The following is an 18661-nucleotide window of genomic DNA, read 5'->3' as shown; positions in this document are numbered from 1 at the left end:
AAGCTAGAATCCAGAAACAAGTTACTTTTTGACAGCAAATGTAGTGAATTCAAAGCACTGTGTAAAGTCAAAAAGGTTTAAGACAATGTTAACAATGATTGTCTCTCCAAGAATGGATTATGAATAATTTTATTTCCTTTCTACTTTTCATTTTTTCAGACTTTAAATAATGACCATACTCCTTTGAATTAAGACATATGTTCGCTTGAAAGCAGGCATTTATTAGCAATGAGATCCCAAGCAAACCACTTAGGCTTCTTGCACTCTATTTTCCCCATATTTAACATAGGAGAGTAACTTTCTTATGGGGTCATTATAAGGATGGCATAAGTTGCCTATGGAACATGTATTTCCTTTCCATAATAATAAAACAGCATAGGCAGCACAATTTTTAGTCTGGGCTCTAGCAGCAGAGAAGGCACTGGCATGTCAACAGAACATCCTATCTCTTTCAGGTGCAGCACTGGGCAAGTACTAGGCTCCTTAGTGGTTAGTACAAGGGGACAATCAATAATTAGTAACCTCTAAGTGTCTGAATACTACATTTACAAACTAAACTCATAATAGATGAGATTAAATATCAGCAGAAGATACTTTAAAGTCAGGAACATCAGGGCCAGGAACTTTAAGTAAATAAAAGAAATCTGTATAAATGTTACTAAGATGTCTGAAGAGAGACTGTGAGGACAGAAAAGTACAAAAAGGTTGCATGGAGTCTAGAAAAGGGAAGAGGGACTGCGGCCTCCGCAACTGAGAAGGTGAAATAGTACCCGACCTAGCAGATTCCAGGGAAGAGGGTTCTCCTGCCTTTGATAGGTATATTTCTACAAGAGAAATCAGGTTGCCACACTGTCAGCTAATAAGACCATTCTCCAAATCTATCCCCCATTCACCACACTCTGTTCAACTGACAAATTTCAGATTATATTATCATTTGCTTCCCATATAGACATTTGAAAGTAACAAATGGACTGAGTGGTTGATTCAAATACTTAATCACTTGGAAGTCAAAATTCATTTTATATATTAATTAATTCACGTCAATTGTGAGTCAATTTCTTAAAATTCAATCAACTCCAAGTATACTAGGAGGAAAAAAAGAGAGACTTGTGGAATTACAAAGCCCAGGACCCGATAATGGATTATGGTGCCCAAACCTCCATCCTGTGAGCCCAGTGTAAACAGCCCCTTCCTAGCACCAATTCTATTTCCTGTCTAGCTGCCTATTACACTGGTAAATGCCAGGCAGCACTGCCATACCCCAGTACCTTCACTGCAGCTGTTTCACATACACATTAAGTCAAAACACTGCTGAGAAGAGGAAATAGATTTGCTTAAGTAAAAAGAGATAGAATGTGATAAAAGCATAATAAAATCCGAGTATTGGGTTCTTTACCCCAAATGAAATTCCAGTTAGTTAACTGATACTGTTGTATGTCCGTTACAATTGCAGTCAATCTCTCTGATGACATTTTCTATCTGCCAATCACAGTATTTCTGTATATTGTACAGAAACTTCAATGAACAGCTTTATTTCCGATTTTAAACACAGCTGTACTGAGATGGGGAAATGTTGGGATCCCTCAGGGAAGGGAAAAAATACCTTGTTTGGATTAGGGCCCTTCCTAGAATGTACACTGGATGAGAAAAATGAGATTACCATCACAACTATCTCAGTAATTATATTTGGCTTTTGTCCATCTCTTCTAATACTCACATGTGATGTGTGTGCACAGGACTATCCCTTGGGCTATGTGGAAGCTTTTACCTTAATCTCCCAAATGCAGAAATCCAGCCTCAGTTTCAGGGAGCTTTCTCCCTCATCTGATTTTAAACAGGAAACCATTTGGAGAGACAGGACAGCCTCAATACCAAGCCAGAAAATATGCAAATTCCACCTGCATTTTCTTTCAACTCACACTTACCAAGGCTCCGTTAATCCCTTCTCTGAAGCATTCCCAGGAACTCCATGGAGGACACACCATTTATTCTGTTAATATTTTTTGACCAGCCATTATGTTCTAAGAGCTGCGTTTAAGTTTTTGATATCTCAAAATAAAAAACTAGTTTCAGAGCTCAAGTAATTCAGTCATGGTGACAATTTACTATGCAGAGAAATCAATTTTGCAACAGAGGTAAGCAAGTAACCCAAACTAGAAATCCCAAGGGACTTCTCAGAGATAATACATCTGTGCTGAGTTTTATTAAGTATATGTTTGCCAGAGGGTAACCCAACCAAACCAAAACACAAAAGACATGCTTGCCCCATAAGAACCTAGTTGAGACATGCCATAACTAAAATAAGGTTATCACTAATATTTTCCCACATGACAGTAGACGGGTAGAAGTAAATGTAGGAGAGAGAACTTTTGTAGTCCTCCTAAATGTATAAACTTCTATTTTAAAAATATTTTTTACAGACAAGTTCTTGGCCAGGCTACACACCCATAATAATGCAATGGCAAGGCACACCATGACCTCACTATGACTTCAAGAGATCCTAGGCTCAGCCTCCTGAGTAGCTAGGACCATTGGCACAACATTGTGGCTGGCTGTAAATGTTCAGAAATGTATTTACACATACATAGTTAAAATGAAGCAGTATAGTCAATGCATTAATTCAATATTAGTGCTTTTTCTGCCTTTACATTCCAAAAACCATGTTATCCAGACTTCACATGCATTATTTATATCAATGTCCTTTTCCTAATAAAGGTACTTTTTAAGTGAATTTTTTTTTTTTTTTTAATCTACATTTCTGGGCTGGGTGCAGTGGATCACTCTATAATCGTAGCAGGCTGGGAGTCTGAGACAGGTGGACTACTTGAGCTCAGGAATTCGAGACCAGCCTGAGCAACTCAGCTAGGGAGGCTGTGGCAAGAGCATCACTTGAGCCCAAGAGTTTGAGATCGTTGTGAGTTTTGATGCCATGGCACTCAATCCCAAGGTGACAAAGTGAGACTCTGTCTCAAAATACAAACAAACAAACACCCTACATTTCTTTTTAAAATACAGAGTTAAAAATATTTTTCTGAGTCCATTATGTCTCTAGATATTTCATTTCAAACCACAAGAATTCAGCTGCATAACACTAGATTAGTGTTTTTTTCCTCATCCATGATCTCCATGAAATGACCACTTGCTCCATGTGCGTGTGTACATGTGTATTTTATAAGTGATTTTTAAAAAGATTTTACGGGCGGCGCCTGTGGCTCAAGGAGTAGGGCACTGGTCCCATACGCTGGAGGTGGCGGGTTCAAACCTAGCCCCGGCCAAAAAAAATAAAAAATAAAAAAAAAAAATAAAAAGATTTTAATGTTAAGGCTTGTACAAAATAACATTCAATACTTCAGATTAGGAGGTTATACTTGCAAAAGCGCTAACAAAATCTTCTTAGATTTTTGGTCTCTCTTTTTGTTTAACCAATTATGTCAGCTGATCTCCACAAAAACTAATATTAATAGAACTAGCAGATGGTGACATCCTTTTTTATAAACTGACTATAACCTCATTCAATAATAAGTTGGCTCGGCACCTATACATCAGTGGTTAGGGCGCCAGCCACATACACCGGGGCTGGCAGGTTTGAACCTGGCTCCAGCCAGCTAAACAACGACAACTGCAAAAAAAAAAAAAATAGCCAGGCGTTGTGGTAGGTGCTTGTAGTCCCAGCTACTTGGGATGCAGAGGCAAGAGTATCACTTAAGCCAGGAGTTTGAGGTTGCTGTGAGCTGTGATGCCATGGCACTCTACCAAGGGTGACATAGTGAGACTGTCTCAAAAAAAAAAAAAGGAAGTCAAATGCAAAGAGAATCCCTCTTTCCTGAAGAGAAAAAATATTCACCTTATATTTAGTCACATGTGGTAGGTCACATGAAAGAGTTATACATAATTTAATATCAAAGAGCAATAATTACAGTAATATCCAATATAGAATCTCAGCACAGTGGAAAATCAACGTGGACCGGAGTGATCAAAAAGATTTCTTGAAGAAGTCTGATTTAAACACTAAAATAAGCACTTAAATAGTATCTCTGAAGGATGTTAAAGAATAGACAAAGACAGAAACGCTGGGGCTTTGGAGCAAGATGGCAGCCGAGTAGCAGCTTCCTTGCATCTGGGCACCGTGAGTCTGGGGAGATAGGACTCCGGGCATCTCTGGCTGGTGGGATCTGCCTATAATCATCCTTGTGAGGATACAGGGAGTCAGCGAGATACTTCTGGACCCCAAGAGGAGGACTAAAACAGTGGAAAACCGGCAAGTGGTCGCATGTGTTCAATCGGTCTAAACCCGCCAGCAACTGTAAGTAAGTACAGTAGCAGCAAGACTGCAAACCGGAAAGGCCTTACCTGTGAACTGTTTTGGTGTCTTTGGACTTGGCACTCGGTTGAACTGCCTTGGGGAGAGCCTGAGCAGGAGTGCGGAGAACTCTGGCCGTTGTCTAGGGCCCCAGTCTGAGCCACTGAGCCAGACGGAGCTATTGGTGTTTGTCTGTGGGCCACAGGGAGCCATTGTGAGTGATCTGCCCTGGCAAGCTCCACCCTCAGGGTCACAGAGCAAGAATCGGGTGGGAGCTGGTAACCCAGTGACTGAGTAGCCTAAGGGCGAGATCTGAGCTGCCTTACAGCCCTAACTCTCAGGGGCAGAGTGAGACCAGTTTTGGCACACTGGGTAAGTGGATAGCCACTTCAGCAGTGATTCCAGCGACAAGCACTTTCCTGGGAAAGCTTCTACTCAGCGAGTTTACAAGTTCAAAGTGCCTTTTAAGAGGGCTGAAGAGAGATTTAGGGTGTCTACCTGCTGGGGTTGGAGAAATCTGCAGCCTCCAGTTGTATCAGCACTATGATTAACGCTCATACCCCAGGAGACCACGTGTTGCCCAGACAATATTCAACAACATATACATAATGCTTTGTTTTTGGTTGTGTTTTTTTTTTCCTGTTATTTTGGTTTGGTTTTTTTTCTGTTTATTTTGATGTTGTTTTGTTTTTTAATTTCAACCTTTTCCATACAGATTTTTTCTTTCTCAATTTTTCTAGTGTAATTATAATTTCCCATTGCTACCTTTTTCAATAACTAGAACTTCATTTTTGCTAGTGTTTCTACCGCTATTATTTGGTTTTTCACCCAATTTTATCCTGTAAAGTTTGCTGTTTGCTTGTTTTGGTTTGATTTATACCATTTTTGTCTTTCCTCTCTACTTGGTGGAGGTGGGGTACCGTGTCTGATCAGGTTAGCAAAGAGCTGCTGACCTCAAGGGAACCACCCAACTGGGCACCCCCAGAAAGTTGGGTTTTTTTAAGGTTGTGTCAAAGTACCCTACTGTACACCCGTACTGCTCTGTCTCCCTCTTTCTGTGCCTCTCTTCTTTTTGTCAATACTCCTTTTACCCACCCCCTCTCCTTTCTCTATCTTTTTTTTCTTTTCGCTCATTCCTCCTTTCTTTCATCCCTTTCTTGCTCTTCGACCTTCTCATCCTTCTGGTCCTGTACCAAAAGGACTCATCAAAACCTTAGTCCACAGGCACGAGAACTTAAAGAGCAAGAGGAAGTGAAAGGAAAATTAGGGCAAGGAAACAGATAAAAGAAATCACTCATGAGGAAGAATCAGCAGAAAACTCTAGGCAACATAAAGAACCAGTCCAGAACAACCCCACCAAGGAACCACGAGGTAGCTACTGCAGAGGACTCCACCAATAAAGAAATGTTAGGAATGACAGAAAGGGAATTTAGAATACAAATGATGAAAACACTGAAAGAAATGATGGAAATGATAAAGAAAACTGCTAATAAAGTGGAAAATAACCAAAAGGAAATCCAAAAACAGAATCAAATAAAGATGAACGATATGAAGAATATAGAAAGGATATAGCAGAGCTGAAGGAAATGAAACAGTCAATCAGGGAACTTAAAGATGCAATGGAAAGTATCAGCAACAGGTGAGACCATGCAGAAGAAAGAATTTCAGAGGTAGAAGACAAAGTTCTTGAGATAACTCAGATAGTAAAAGAGGCAGAAAAGAAGAGAGAGAAAGCAGAACGTTCACTGTCAGAATTATGGGACTTTATGAAGTGTTCCAACATATGAGTTATAGGAATCCCAGAAGGGGAAGAAGAATGCCCCAGAGGAATAGAAGCCATACTAGAGAATATTATAAAAGAAAATTTCCCAAATATCACCAAAAATTCTGACACACTGCTTTCAGAGGGATATCGGACCCCAGGTCACCTCAACTCTAACCGAGCTTCTCCAAGACACATTGTGATGAACCTGTCCAAAGTCAAGACAAAAGAAACGATTCTGCAAGCTGCCAGGAGTAAGCGCCAGTTGACCTACAGGGGCAAATCCATCAGAGTGACCGCAGACTTCTCTAATGAAACTTTCCAAGCAAGAAGAAAATGGTCATCTACCTTTAATCTACTTAAACAGAACAATTTCCAGCCCAGAATTCTGTACCCTGCTAAGCTAAGCTTTAAAATTGACGGAGAAATCAAATCATTTACGGATATACAAACATTGAGGAAATTCGCCACAACAAGACCAGCTCTACAGGAAATACTTCAACCTGTTCTACACACTGACCATTACAATGGATCAGCAGCAAAGTAAGAACTCAGATATTAAAGGACAGAACCTAACCTCCACACTGATGCTAAAGACAAAACTAAGCAACGGATTCTCACAAAATAAGACAAATAGAATAATACCACACTTATCAATTATCTCAATAAATGTTAATGGCTTGAATTCCCCACTGAAGAGACATAGATTGGCTGACTGGATTAAAAAACACAAGCCATCCATCTGCTGTCTGCAAGAAACACAGCTGGCTTCAAAAGACAAATTAAAACTCCAAGTCAAGGGTTGGAAGACAATTTTTCAGGCAAATGGAATTCAGAAGAAAAGAGGAGTTGCGATCTTATTTTCAGATACATGTGGATTTAAAGCAACTAAAGTCAAAAAAGACAAACATGGTCACTTTATATTGGTCAAGGGAAAAATACAACAAGAAGACATTTCAATTTTAAATATCTATGCACCCAATTTAAATGCTCCCAGATTCTTGAAACAGACCTTACTCAGTCTGAGCAATATGATATCTGATAATACCATAATCACAGGGGACCTTAACACTCCTCTTACAAAGCTGGACAGATCCTCTAAACAGAAATTAAACAAAGATATAAGAGATTTAAATGAGACCCCAAAACAACTGTGCTTGATAGATGCATATAGAACACTCCATCCCAAAGATAAAGAATATACATTCTTCTCATCACCCCATGGAACATTCTCCAAAATTTATCATATCCTGGGACACAAAACAAATATCAACAGAATCAAAAGAATTGAAATTTTACCTTGTATCCAGACCATAAGGCACTAAAGGTGGAACTCAACTCTAACAAAAATGCTCGACCCTACACAAAGGCATGTAATTAAACAATCTTCTGTTGAATAACAGATGAGTGCAGGAAGAAATAAAACAGGAAATCATCAACTTCCTTGAGCATAACAACAATGAAGACACAAGCTACCAAAACCTGTGGGATACTGCAAAAGCAGTTTTGAGAGGAAAACTCATCGCTTTAGACGCCTACATTCGAAAAACAGAAAGAGAGCACATCAACAATCTCACAAGCCATCTTATGGAATTGGAAAAAGAAGAACAATCTAAGCCTAAACTCAGTAGAAGAAAAGAAATATCCAAAATCAAATCAGAGATCAATGAAATTGAAAACAAAAGAATCATTCAGAAAATTAATGAAACAAGGAGTTGGTTTTTGGAAAAAATTAATAAAATAAACCATTGGCCAGACTAACGAGAAATAGAAAAGTAAAATCTCTAGTAACCTCAATCAGAAATGATAAAGGGGAAATAACAACTGATCCCACAGAGATACAAGAGATTATCTCCGAATACTACCAGAAACTCTATGCCCAGAAATTTGACAATGTGAAGGAAATGGATCCATATTTGGAATCACACCCTCTCCCTAGACTTAGCCAGGAAGAAATAGAGCTCCTGAACAGACCAATTTCAAGCACTGAGATTAAAGAAACAATAAAAAAGCTTCCAACCAAAAAATGCCCTGGTCCAGATGGCTTCACACCAGAATTCTATCAAACTTCAAGGAAGAGCTTATTCCTGTACTGCAGAAATTATTCCAAAAAATTGGGAAGGAATCTTCCCCAACACATTCTATGAAGTAAACATCACCCTGATACCAAAACCAGGAAAAGACCCAACCAAAAAGGAGAATTTCAGACCAATCTCACTCATGAATATAGATGCAAAAATTCTCAACAAAATCCTAGCCAATAGATTACAGCTTATCATCAAAAAAGTCATTCATCATGATCAAGTAGGCTTCATCCCAGGGATGCAAGGCTGGTTTAACATACGCAAGTCCATAAATGTTATCCACCATATTAACAGAGGCAAAAATAAAGATCATATGATCCTCTCAATAGATGCAGAAAAAGCATTTGATAAAATCCAGCATCCTTTTCTAATTAGAACACTGAAGAGTATAGGCATAGGTAGCACATTTCTGAAACTGATTGAAGCTATCTATGACAAACCCACAGCTAATATTTTACTGGATGGAGTAAAACTGAAAGCTTTTCCTCTTAGAACTGGAACCAGACAAGGTTGTCCTCTGTCACCTTTACTATTCAACGTAGTGCTGGAAGTTCTAGCCAATACAATTAGGCAAGATAAGGAAATAAAGGGAATCCAAATGGGAGCAGAGGAGGTCAAACTCTCCCTCTTTGCTGACAACATGATCTTATACTTAGAGAACCCCAAAGACTCAACCACAAGACTCCTAGAAGTCATCAAAAAATACAGTAATGTTTCAGGATATAAAATCAATGTCCACAAGTCAGTAGCCTTTGTATACGCCAATAACAGTCAAGATGAGAAGCTAATTAAGGACCCAACTCCCTTCACCATAGTTTCAAAGAAAATGAAATACCTAGGAATATACCTAATGAAGGAGGTGAAGGACCTCTATAAAGAAAATTATGAAATCCTCAGAAAGGAAATAGCAGAGGACATTAACAAATGCAAGAACATACCATGCTCATGGATGGGAAGAATCAACATTGTTAAAATGTCTATACTTCCTAAAGCAATCTACCTATTCAATGCCATTCCTATCAAAATACCAACATTGTACTTTCAAGATTTGGAAAAAATGATTCTGCGTTTTGTATGGAACCAGAAAAAAACCCGTATAGCTAAAGCCGTTCTTAGTAATAAAAATAAAGCTGGGGTACTCGGGAGGCTGAGGCAAGAGAATCGCTTAAGCCCAGGAGTTGGAGGTTGCTGTGAGCTGTGTGAGGCCATGGCACTCTACCGAGGGCCATAAAGTGAGACTCTGTCTCTACAAAAAAAAAAAAAAAAAAGACTTCAACAGAAATGCAGTTCTATTACTTTAAAACACACAAACTATCACCACCACTTGAACTGTGTATCAAAAAATCATTTCATATTATAATATTTGCATGCAAATAGTTAATAAAAAAATAAAAATAAAAAAAAAATAAAGCTGGGGGCATCAGCATACCAGATTTTAGTCTGTACTACAAAGCCATAGTGCTCAAGACAGCATGGTACTGGCACAAAAACAGAGACATAGACACTTGGAATTGAATAGAAAACCAAGAAATGAAACTAACATCTTACAACCACCTAATCTTTGATAAACCAAACAAGAACATACCTTGGGGGAAAGACTCCCTATTCAATAAATGGTGTTGGGAGAACTGGATGTCTACATGTAAAAGACTGAAACTGGACCCACACCTTTCCCCACTCACAAAAATTGATTCAAGATGGATAAAGGACTTAAATTTAAGGCATGAAACAATAAAAATCCTCAAAGAAAGCATAGGAAAAACACTGGAAGATATTGGCCTGGGGAAAGACTTCATGAAGAAGACTGCCATGGCAATTGCAACAACAACAAAAATAAACAAACGGGACTTCATTAAACTGAAAAGCTTCTGTACAGCTAAGGAAACAATAACCAAAGCAAAGAGACAACCTACACAACGGGAAAGGATATTTGCATATTTTCAATCAGACCAAAGCTTGATAACTAGGATTTATAGAGAACTCAAATTAATCCACATGAAAAAAGCCAACAATCCCATATATCAATGAGCAAGAGACATGAATAGAACCTTCTCTAAAGATGACAGACGAATGGCTAACAAACACATGAAAAAATGTTCATCATCTCTATATATTAGAGAAATGCAAATCAAAACAACCCTGAGATATCATCTAACCCCAGTGAGAATGGCCCACATCACAAAATCTCAAAACTGCAGATGCTGGCGTGGATGTGGAGAGAAGGGAACACTTTTACACTGCTGGTGGGACTGCAAACTAGTACAACCTTTCTGGAAGGAAGTATGGAGAAACCTCAAAGCACTCAAGCTAGACCTCCCATTTGATCCTGCAATCCCATTACTGGGCATCTACCCAGAAGGAAAAAATCCTTTTATCATAAGGACACTTGTACTAGACTGTTTATTGCAGCTCAATTTACAATTGCCAAAATGTGGAAACAGCCTAAATGCCCACCAACCCAGGAATGGATTAACAAGCTGTGGTATATATATACCATGGAATACTATTCAGCCATTAAAAAAAATGGAGACTTTACATCCTTCATATTAACCTGAATGGAAGTGGAAGACATTATTCTTAGTAAAGCATCACAAGAATGGAGAAGCATGAATCCTATGTACTCAATTTTGATATGAGGACAATTAATGACAATTAAGGTTATGGGGGGGAGGAAAAGCAGAAAGAGGGATGGAGGGAGGGGGGTGGGGCCTTGGTGTGTGTCACACTTTATGGGGGCAAGACATGATTGCAAGAGGGACTTTGCCTAACAATTACAATCAGTGTAACCTGGCTTATTGTACCCTCAATGAATCCCCAACAATAAAAAAAAAAAAAAAAGAATAGACAAAGAGGGCGGTGCCTGTGGCTCAAGGAGCGGGGCGCCAGCCCCGTATACTGGAGGTGGCGGGTTCAAACCCAGACCCAGCCAAAAACTGCAAAAAAATAGAATAGACAAAGAGAAAGGAAAAAAGAATTCCACGTAGAAAGTGGATATAAACAAAGTTTACATAAGAAACTTTATAAGATAAGAGATAAATCAAAACAGGAACAGTAGATAGTTAAGGAGCTGACCTGCTAACACAGGAAGGTTCAAAATGGGAACTGAGAGGAAATAGGTTAGAGAGATTATGAAGGGGTTGTACACCAGGCTAAGGAGTTTGGACTTTGTAGGTCTATGTAAGCCTCAGGGAATAAGACCAAATATTCTGAGTAAGTTTCCAGCTGACCTTATCCTGCTACAAAAAAGGGATAGGGCCTTGAAAACTTTCATTTAAGAAGCAGGTGATGGCACAACGCAGAGGTTCATTACAAATGCCTGGCTAGAGGGATCTACCGGCAGCTCTGTTTGTGGGAATAGAAAGAAGGTGTGCGTTAATGATATGAGAGTTAGGTAAAGGTCAGGGAGTGGTCCTTTCAGTATTCAAAATCAGAGTCTTAAGAGTTCTCACTAGGGAATGTAACTAAGGAAATTCTTAGTGATAAAATATGGTCATTTTTCCATTTTATAAAACATTACCATACTACTCTCTCAGTAGCAGTTAAAGAATAGACAAAGAGGGCGGTACCTGTGGCTATACTCCCAGGCTATGAAGAGGTTTTCCCATAACTTTACATTCTTGCGTATGCTTAGTATTTTCAGACAATTTGGTGGGTGTAAAAGGTATCTTATTGTTGTTTTGATTTTTTTTTTTTTTTGTAGACAAAGTCTCGCTCTGTTGCTCAGACTAGAGTGCAGTGTTGCAATCATAGCTCACTTTAAAGATCCTAAACTCCTAAGCTCAAGAGATCCTCCCACCTCAGTTTCCCAAGTATCTAGGACTTCAGGTAATTACCACCATGTTTGGCTAAAGTTACTTTTTAAATTTTTTGTAGAGACAGGATCTTGCTGTGTTGCTCAAGCTGGTCTTTAACTTGAGCCTCAAGAGATCTTCCTGCCTGGGTCTCCCAAAGTGCTGAAATTACAGGCATGCCCCTCTGCATTGCTTTGATTTTCATATTCTGATCACTAGTGAGAAAGGGGCTTCTTATGTGTATGAGGCATTTTGATTTCCTTTTTGGTAAACTGCTTATTCTTGGGCTTTCCTCTACTTTTCTACAAGGGTGTTTGTCTTTTTTTGTTGTTGCTGTTTGAGGGGTTCTTTAAATAGAATATTAACAACTAACATCTATTGTGCTTTACTTGTACTAACTTATATAATTCTCACAACAATCCCACTAAGTATATATTATCCTTATTCTCAATTTCCAAATAAGAAAATTATGGCAAAGAGAAGTTAGGTAACTTGTCCCAGGGTATACTGCTAATAAGTGGTAGAAGTGACATTCAAACCCAGTCAATCTGGTTCCATACTCTTATTCACCTATACACCATTTCATACATTCTGGATATTAATTCCTTTTCAATATAGTCATCCCCCCTAGGTATTCATGGGGTATTATACTGGACACAAAAATCTGAGGAAACCAAAATACACAGATGATCAAGTCTCAGATATAAAATGATGTAGTGTTTGCATATAATCTATATACATCCTTTAATCATCTCTAGATTAGTTATAATACCTAATACAATGTAAATACTATGTAAATAGTTGCTATACTATGCTGTTTGGGGAATAATGAGAAGGAGAAAGGGTCTGTACATGTTCAGCACAGGCATAATTTTTTCCGAAGTATTTTTAATTCACAGTAGGTTGAATCCACAGATGAAAACCCCCCACACTGCAGGGGGCCAGCTGTATACACATTCCATTATTATTACATTTATTTTAAATTTATTTTTCTGCGATTTCATTTTCTTAACTTTCTATTTTATTTTTATGCAATTTTATTTTTAATTATTTGTTTGAAATGGAAATTTTTTAATACAAAAAGAGACAGAATCGTATAATGAGTCCCTATGTACCCAGCACCCAGTTTCAACCATCATCAACTCATAGCTAATCTTGTTTCATCTATACTCCACCCATTTCACCCCTCTCCTATTATTATGAAGCAAATCTCACACATAACAATTCAGTAGGTAACTCTAAACGGACTCCTTTTTTTTTTAACATAACAACCACAGCACCATTATTAAACCTAACAAATAACAACTAGTCTTTTGCAATATTTTTCATTAAGTAAAATTAAAAAACAAATCCTTTCTTATAAAAGCTCTAACTCTGACTTCTGCATTTCCTTCAGTAATATCATCTGGTTAATTTTGCCTTCTTCTTACAACACAACGCCAAAATTAGTAAAATAACTTTCCCTATAATTAAAGAGGAAAAGGATACTTGTAAACTGAAAACCCTGAGCCCAGAAAATAACACACTGATGGATCTTTCTCGTCATTTCTAGTTCTCAGGGTTATGTATTTAGCTAAATTTATAGGGACTCTAACAGTTTGTGGGAAGGACACTGAAATATAGAGTTAAATTCTTCCTTCAATGGCCTTCCAGTGTAGACAGGAGATTGGCAGCAGAAGCCAAGACGGGGAGGAGGAAGGGATTTTCAACAATTTTCCTTGTTCAAATAAGCCAGGTATTATGGATATTGATGGCCGCTGGGAACGGGGAGTCCTGTGAGAAGGAACAGGCTAGAGAAGGTCTTTGTTTGACATCAAAATACAACTGCTATTAACCTGTTCCTATCCAGCTCCAAATCCTAGTCTACTCACCATTCTGAAAACCATTTTTATCAGCTGAACCACCCTCACCCTGCTTTTGTATTAACTATTTATTGACCAAGGGAAGTATCGACTACACCAGATGGACAGGAAAACAGACCATTTATCTTCTATTATCTAAACCCTGCACTCAGTAAGAATCACAATCAGTTCTCAGTTGTCTCTACTCCAGGAAACCCTCAAAACCCACTGCAAAGTTTGTCTAGCTGTAGCCAGTCCCACTCTCATCAACACGCCCTGGACTAATCAACGGGAGAGAGAATGTGGCCTGGGTTCTGGCAAAGAGAGACACTCCTCTCAAACTCGAATTATTTTCTAAGGAAGGTTAATAATCTGACATATCTTAAAAACAAAATAAAACAAAGTACAAAAAAAGCAAGCAAAAAATCTGTTGCACAGCCAGCTGTCTCCTGCTTAGGAAGTAGCTGGTGTGTGAATGGCAGCAGCTGCTCTTCTGACCCATGTCCTCCCAGCGCTCCCACCCTCAGCAGAGGGAACTCACACTCAGTCAGATGCTGTCACCTGGTGTATCTGTGTCAGTACATGCTGCCCTCTCTGTCTCGGGCTGCTGCCTGCTGCTGCCTGTCCCCAAGGCCTGTGAACAGCCATGAGTGAGGGAGCAGCTTTCTGAAGATAGTTCCTTCAGAGGCAAGTGGGGGTTTCAGGGCTTTCTGGAATTAAGGACTTTAATTCTGAAGAGATTTCACACTCGCCTTAAGAAGCTATCTCTTACCTATAATACAGGATGGTTTGTCTCTTGTCCCTGAAAAATGTGCCAGGTGTCTGAACTGAGAGCTAGTCATTTAGTTTTTCAGCCTTGGATACAACCAAGTAGTCCAGTCTGTCTGCATGGAAAGGGCAGGAGGCCAGGCACAGTGGCTTACGCCTATAATCCTAGCACTCTGGGAGGCTGAGGTGGATGGATTGCTTGAGCTCAGGAACCAGCCTGAGCAAGAGAGAGACCCCATCTCCCCCCCTTTTTTTTTGAGACAGAGTGCCGTGGTGCCACAGCTCACAGCAACCTCAAACTCTTGGGCTTAAGTGATTCTCTTGCCTCAGCCTCCCAAGTAGCTGGGACTACAGGTACCTGCCACAATGCCTGGCTATTTTGTTGTGGTGGTGGTGGTTGTGGTTGTTGCAGTTGTCATTGTTGTTTAGCGGGCCCAGGCCGGGTTCGAACCCGCCTGCCCCCCAGTGGCCAGTGCCCTAACCACTAAGCAATGGGGGCTGAGCCAGACCCCCATCTCTACTAAAAATAGAAAAACTAGCCAGGCATTGTGGCAGGTGCCTATAGTCCTAACTACTCAGAATGCTGAGGCAAGAGAATTACCTGAGCCCAAGAATTTGAGGTTGCTGTGAGCTATGATGCCACAGCACTCTGAGGGGTAACAAAGTGAGACTCTGTCTCAAAGGGAGAAAAAGAAAAGGCAGAAAGAATGGATGTAGAAGTTGATGACAGAAAATGTCATAGACATACCAACTGGACTCATACTAAAAGGAAAAGAATCATACCAGTCAACATCGTCAAACTACAGATCACAGTCCAAAGGTTTCTCCCACCAATCTTTTCTTTAGGACTTCTTTCAGACTCACGTGGGATCTTCCCTTCCCTGTGTGGAAATCCAGCCCATATGAAGGCACCAGTGCTAACTATGGTCCATTACCTAGGGTTGACTTCACCAGGAGTTCCTAAAAATTTACACTCTAAACTTCCTAAAAATCTCATATTCAATTATGAACAGGTATTCTATAATGTTATGATGATCCCACAATGTCTACATCAATGCCGGGGGTATTATAAGAGCAATCAGATCAGCAGTTGGTTTTACCCCCAACTCTTCCATATCCATTCAACTTTTACAAGATACAAGTTGACTTTAACACTGTCTTTTATCAAGTGAAACCCAAATACTCACACACACCATCCCAGTAGTCTCACTACCTTCCTTCCTGCCATAACACACACTTACACATATGTGTGCGCGCACACACACAAACACACATCTCATCTACTTTTACACAGAGCCAATGAGCCTCTTGCTCATCCATATATTTTTCAATGGCTACTTTTTCTTCAAATTGTTGGGAGTCTTCAAACTCTAATAGCAAGAGGGTTAGTACGGCTACCCATGGAGGAACCCAATGCCCTGAGGAAATTTTAAACACAGATCAGCCTAAAATTTGTGTCTATCCTCAGCCTCCTCGTGTTGGTGATAAGCAGCAGGTGGGCCCCCTCCCTGCTCAGCACACGTCAGGGCCTCTCTATCATGTCAGCTACCCACAGCCCAGGCAATGAAAGTGCCCCTTTTCATCTTCCACCTCTTGCTGCTTTGAGATCCTAAAGTTTTCATTTCTTCTTCTGCAGAGACCAACATGCCACTGAAAGTTCTTTGGCCACTGGGGAATCATCACTACAGGTAAGTTCAATCTCCCACACAATCACACACCTACATGCCAAATGCCGTGTCACAGAGTCTTGCTGAGTCCTTATCTCTATGTCCATAATTCTGAATTCACACTTGCTCCTCTGCCCTTAAAAACACCACAACAACCATAACCACCTATACCTCAAAATATACCTTAAAAAGAAAAACATGATAAAACCCTAAACAAGTTCAACCACAAAACAAACTTTCCTACCTTTGAACCTAACACTTCTCTCTCTCTAAACTAATCCCCACATAACTCTATGCCTCCCTCCTCTAACCCCGGAATTAGGAACCAAAGGATAAGCACTTTCCACCTCTACAAACATTGAATGAGAGCTGTCCTCAGAATGGATTGCATCAGCCCTAGGAAGAACATCCCTCTTCAGGGAAGAAGAACCAGTACATTGATGACAGCGGCCTCTCCTCCAGCCCTTCTACAGTCCTCACCCTCCTCGTTCACAGCGGCCTCTCCTCCAGCCCTTCTACAGTCCTCACCCTCCTCGTTCACAGCGGCCTCTCCTCCAGCCCTTCTACAGTCCTCACCCTCCTCGTTCACAGCGGCCTCTCCTCCAGCCCTTCTACAGTCCTCACCCTCCTCGTTCACAGCGGCCTCTCCTCCAGCCCTTCTACAGTCCTCACCCTCCTCGTTCACAGCGGCCTCTCCTCCAGCCCTTCTACAGTCCTCACCCTCCTCGTTCATTTCAGAGATTCAGGTAGGCCTCCCCATCCTCCTTTGTGAACACCACAACCTGTAACAGAGATGCTGGTAACCAGACCTGCTTGACAGTGAGTACTATCCAGCACTGCACCTTGAGAGATAACACCACTGGGTAGCTTAAGCAATTGTACTGCTTGGTTTTGAGCACACTACCAAGGAGCGGACATGAAATAAATTCTGCTTGCTGAGCCCCAGCAGTCACTAACTCACAGTACCCATCATGGGGGTGAGTTCGAGATACACACAGGATTCTCACTGCTTACCACACTCCACTTTAATTCATCTGAGGACTAGGACGCCAAAGAGTAGTCTGATTATTCCTTGCACATGCCCACCTACCTCTTCCAGACCCCATGGTGGGGTGTGGCTGGCCTCCAATGAAAGGGTGCTATCCTCTTCTGAGAAGGATGTGGAGCTCTTCTCAGGTTCTGCATCTTTAAGTTGGATCCCGTGTAAGTGCAACCCATCACTGCCATAGCCGGAGGAGGAGGGCAAAATGCCCACAGTTGTGCCACTGACAGACAAATCACTCTGAGAAGGAGGGAGTCTGGGACCCGGGGGGGGCACCCAATACACATGGGTAGGCTCTGTGCCTCTGTGGGCTCCTGAATGGTCCAGTAGCGGTGAAGAAACAGAACATTCCGCGATCCAGGCACCTGCCTCAGGGGCACTTGAAATACTCTTGGTTTCTCCCCCCACACTCCAGTCCTCTGAAAGTTGGTCTTTATGACCCGTGTCAGTACGGGTGTCTGTCCAAGGCAAAGTGCTGCTCCGAAACCCAAGCAGAGTGCTTCCTTTCTCCACCGCAGTCTCTACTTGCAAAGGCAGCAGCACAGCCCTGCTGCTGCAGGATGCTGTCCTCGGAAATTCCACCAGTTGGCTCACTGACTTCTCACAGTTCCTTTCTGCCGGGTTATCACGCAGGTGAGCAATGACAGTCACCCCCTCTTCCAGGGAATCCCAGACCCCTCCAGCAACTGATGACTCATTCTCTAACAAAAGATGAGCAGTCTGGATCTCCCCTTGGAACCTCTCCTTTACCTGCACTATCATCCCCTGGTCGCCCACCCCAGAGTTGGGGGCTGAATCTCCAGGCAGTGGAATGTCCGGGGGTGTGTGCTCTACCCCTCCCACTCCGTTCTCCTTCCAGAGACTCACTGTTAACTTCGTTAGGGTTTCAATCTCTCCAATGACTCCGGTTTCTTCCAAGCTTTCTTCCTCATGAGATGCCTCTGGAGTAGGGATTTTCTTTCCCCTCCACTTCCTTTTGAACCGAACCCTTTTCTTAGGAGATATGGGAGCTTTCTCAGGAATAGCTATTGACTCTTTAGGCTCCTTAACACAGCCCAGAGAATTTCCCATTTCTTTCCTCTCCTAATCTCAGCAAAAACGCAGCTAAGCCAGTCCTGGGATCCCAGAGAAATCCCGACCTTGGCTTCATCGGATTCGATGCACATTTAAAAATATGCACTATGCCAGCAATCCCTCCAATTCTTTCTCCCTCCCTCCCCGCCTCTCTCTGTCTCCTCTAGCTGCTGCCGATTCAGACAGCCATCTTACAGGCTCAGAGCTGCAACAAGACAAATTCAAAGCATCTCACTGCAGTTCAGAAATCACTTGACCTAAAAGCAGACAGAAACCGGATTGGCTGCAGCTTCCTCTCTCCAAATATGAGGTAATTGGAGCACTGCCCTCAG

At 41.0% G+C, this 18661-nt stretch overlaps 2 protein-coding genes across 10 annotated transcripts in view; both read right to left on the bottom strand.

Moving 5' to 3' along the window:
- Window positions 1-18661, bottom strand: part of MACF1 (microtubule actin crosslinking factor 1) — a 401452-nt gene that overhangs the window by 186955 nt on the left and 195836 nt on the right. The gene's annotated exons all lie outside the window — the stretch shown is intronic.
- On the bottom strand, window positions 17231-18326 carry LOC128574769 (uncharacterized). The gene has a single exon (XM_053575615.1). It carries the CDS (start codon window positions 18324-18326, stop codon window positions 17244-17246), a length of 1083 nt encoding a protein of 360 aa, XP_053431590.1. The 3' UTR covers window positions 17231-17243.

The sequence above is a fragment of the Nycticebus coucang genome, chromosome 22, assembly GCF_027406575.1.
Source record: "Nycticebus coucang isolate mNycCou1 chromosome 22, mNycCou1.pri, whole genome shotgun sequence".
Lineage (NCBI taxonomy): Eukaryota > Metazoa > Chordata > Mammalia > Primates > Lorisidae > Nycticebus > Nycticebus coucang.
This window is presented reverse-complemented; position numbering and strand designations above follow the sequence as displayed.

Coding starts and splice junctions, on each gene's coding strand:
- LOC128574769 (XM_053575615.1), bottom strand. CDS start 18,326: ATGGGAAATTCTCTGGGCTGTGTTAAGGAGCCTAAAGAGTCAATAGCT.